Here is a 3,003-nt window from a genome sequence, read left to right as displayed (position 1 = left end):
AAATACAAATTCAGGTTTAAGACACTTTTCACTTTTCAAACCTGGAAACTGAAAAATATCACATTTGTTTGTTTGGGAGTTCCTCCATTATGGCTCCTGATATTCCTGCCTTTCGTGTCATGGACTGAGATCTGAGTGCTGCCTCAAAGGCCTCAAGGGTTTTCACACATGGCCACTAACAACATGTCATTAACTTCAGCATCATTTTGGGTGTTTGACAATCATGCTGATGATGTAGGATCAACTGTCGCTGTATTCCCCAGCTGGATGATAAAAGGCTCTTTGTGACTGCTTTTGGCGAGTAAGATAGTGCTGCATTCGAATGGAAGTGACAGATTTGTCTACAGACACATGCCAGTAAAAGTGGCGCCCTTTGACACATGATTGCTGCAGCACTGAAGCAAACTTCTACTTTGAAGTCGAACCTTCTCCTTTTCTGGTTTGTGTCCGACTTTATCATGATGTACTATCAGTTGGCCAGTAGCTGGCAAGTATTTGCCATCAGACATGAAAAACTCCAGGTAACCATGGCAATCTGCTTGCAACCAAAGCAATAACCAGAAGGTTTTTGGTTCAACACCTTTGTGTCTGGGGGCTCTTTGGATCACTCATATCAATCTCAGACACCTGTCGTAATTAGTTAACCAGGTGAGGCCAATTAAAGGAAAACTATACTTAAGACAGATGTTCCACATTATTAATCATGCCACAGTTTTTAAGCAATATGGCAAAGAACAAGGATCTGCTTCAGAAAAGTGTCAAACAGTGCAATACCTTGGGCAAGGTATGAAAGATATTAGATATTTCACACACAAAGTGTGATCATTGTGCTGCGCAGAAATTTGTGGCACAGATAAAGGCATAATGAGGAAGGTATCTGCCAGACAAATTCATCAGATTACAGTGGTGTAGTGTGTGGAAGGAAACACAGCAGTATAAAAAGGTATGCTTATATTTTTTTTTTAATATAAAAAATTCATTAAAGAAAATACAAACTTCATCTTTTAATACTGCTACCTTTGACTATGGTCAGTTTTGTCTGTATATAGTTGATCTCCACAGTAGCACCATCAGATTTAAGTTCCCGGTGGTCCAGATCACTCTCAGCTCTCCTGTGGCAGTCCGGTGGTGTACAGGTAGGACACAGTTCCTGATTGGATCTGAAATGTCTGTCCTTGGATGTGATGGTTGGAGATCTGCTCGCTAGTCTGACTGATGGAGATCGGTTGGCTGCTCTGGCTGCTGACGTGAATAGCCCGGCCTTGTTGTTGTTCCCTGCTCACCTGCCCCTCCGAGGGCTCCTGAGCAACAGGCAGCTGCTGGATTGGCTGATGCATCACCTGCAGCTGTTGAATGGGACGCTGTGTTATTTGAAAGGGCTGCGCAGGACCGTGATGGGCCTGCAGCTGCTCCATAGCCTCTTTACTCAAAGTGATAACATGCATCTGCTCAGCCTGGTGCATCATCTGACCCTGCAGCATACTTATAGTGTGGATCTGAGAGGTCTGATCCACCACATCACCCTGAGTGACCAACGCCACATTGTGCACGTGCCCCGATGGCCGGGCGAGGAGGGTGAGTTTAGAGGGGGCTGACTGAGCCATCTCTCCCTCTGTGCTGATGAGGCTGATCTCGTGGTCCTGACCCGGGATAAAGTTAATGTGGTCCACATCCTCTGTCACCACCACCTGGAGCTCCTGTTCAGAGGTGGCAGGCAGCTGGTACTGCTGCAGGTGAAGGATATTTTGCACCTCTTCCTGCGGGGCTCCAGAGCCATCTTTTGCCGCAGTATCCGATGAGGCCTCTCCACCCGCAGCTCTCTCCTTGTTGTGGGATTTGGTGTGTGTTTTCAGATTGTCCAGGCGTGTAAAAGAAAGGCTGCAGAAGGAGCAGGTGAAGGGTTTCTTCCCCGAGTGGGAGGCAACATGTCGTCGTCTTGCACTGGGGTCTGAAAAGGACTTCTTGCAGATGCTGCAGTTATAAGGCTTCTCACCTCTGCAAAACCAGATATTGAGGCAGTTATGACCACGTCTCCTCCTGGGTTTGTATATTATACAGCAGGGAGCAAAAACTGTTAAAAGTGGAGTGAAAATCAAATATAACAGCTGACCTGTGGATTCTGATGTGAGTCTGCAGTGTGCTCTTGGCTGTGAAACATTTTCCACAGATTTCACAAGTGAAAGGCTTCTCACCTGTGTAAACGTTAACACCATCAGCTGCTGCAGCACACGCTTCCATAAAGCAGATATCAATAGCAAAAGAATGACTTGGAGAGCTGATCTTACCTGTATGAGTTCTCACGTGCTTTTTCAGTTGAGCTGCATCCATAAACTTGTGATGACACTGAGCACATTCTGGCAATGATTTCCCTTTATTTAAAAATAAAGATTCAATGATTTTACCTTCAGATTGATTGAATGCACTGACCAGATCTCTGGCAGTTTCCCCATGTCTTACCTGTGTGAACTCTGTAATGGCTTTTAAGTTGTCTTTTCTGAGTGAAGGTCTTTCCACATTTATCACAGTCAAAGGATTTCTCTTCTAAAGAAGCAAATAAAACAGCTCATGAGAGATCAACATCGCAATATGCTAGAGCACTTCGGCTTTAGTGCCATTAAGAGAAGGAAGTCATCTCTACAGCCAATATCCATCCAAAACTAGGCAACTCACACCAAATTAAGCTAGGTAAATCAAAAGCATAGGCAAGATACAAAATGTGGGCATTTGATTTTTGGGCACATTTAAAAGAGTTGTATTAAGAAGTAATAGGTAGTAAACTGAAAATCCTTCCGGTTTTCCTAGCCAGAGAAACAAAACCCCTTAATTCTTCTTAGAACATCTTTTTACCCCTTAGTTGTAAAAAGCTTTTTCCCTACATTTCTTCATTTATGTTAAAGAAGGCATGTATTTACTGGGCCCAAGTGTATCTAATAGAAGTAAAATGTAGTATTTCATTATATTATAATAACACATGAGATCCCAATCTATTTCCCCCTGTGACTT

General features: G+C 43.7%; 1 protein-coding gene across 1 annotated transcript in view; it reads right to left on the bottom strand.

Annotated features, from left to right (window-relative positions):
- Positions 1 to 58: 58 nt before the first annotated feature.
- LOC102304661 (zinc finger and BTB domain-containing protein 24) overlaps positions 59 to 3,003 on the bottom strand; it is a 4,967-nt gene continuing 2,022 nt past the window's right edge. The window contains exons 3-6 of the mRNA XM_005926106.3: positions 2,458 to 2,541; positions 2,286 to 2,369; positions 2,111 to 2,192; positions 59 to 1,995 (exon numbers count right to left, since the gene is read on the bottom strand). Of these exons, the coding sequence (XP_005926168.1) occupies positions 1,104 to 1,995; positions 2,111 to 2,192; positions 2,286 to 2,369; positions 2,458 to 2,541 (1,142 nt within the window). The 3' untranslated portion in view covers positions 59 to 1,103. The remainder of the gene's footprint in view (positions 1,996 to 2,110; positions 2,193 to 2,285; positions 2,370 to 2,457; positions 2,542 to 3,003) is intronic.

This window comes from Haplochromis burtoni, unplaced genomic scaffold, assembly GCF_018398535.1.
Source record: "Haplochromis burtoni strain Fernald_Lab_line unplaced genomic scaffold, NCSU_Asbu1 Contig_85, whole genome shotgun sequence".
NCBI classification, from domain to species: Eukaryota; Metazoa; Chordata; class Actinopteri; order Cichliformes; family Cichlidae; genus Haplochromis; species Haplochromis burtoni.
Note: the sequence above shows the minus strand (reverse complement) of the source record. Positions and strands in the feature narration are given on the sequence as shown.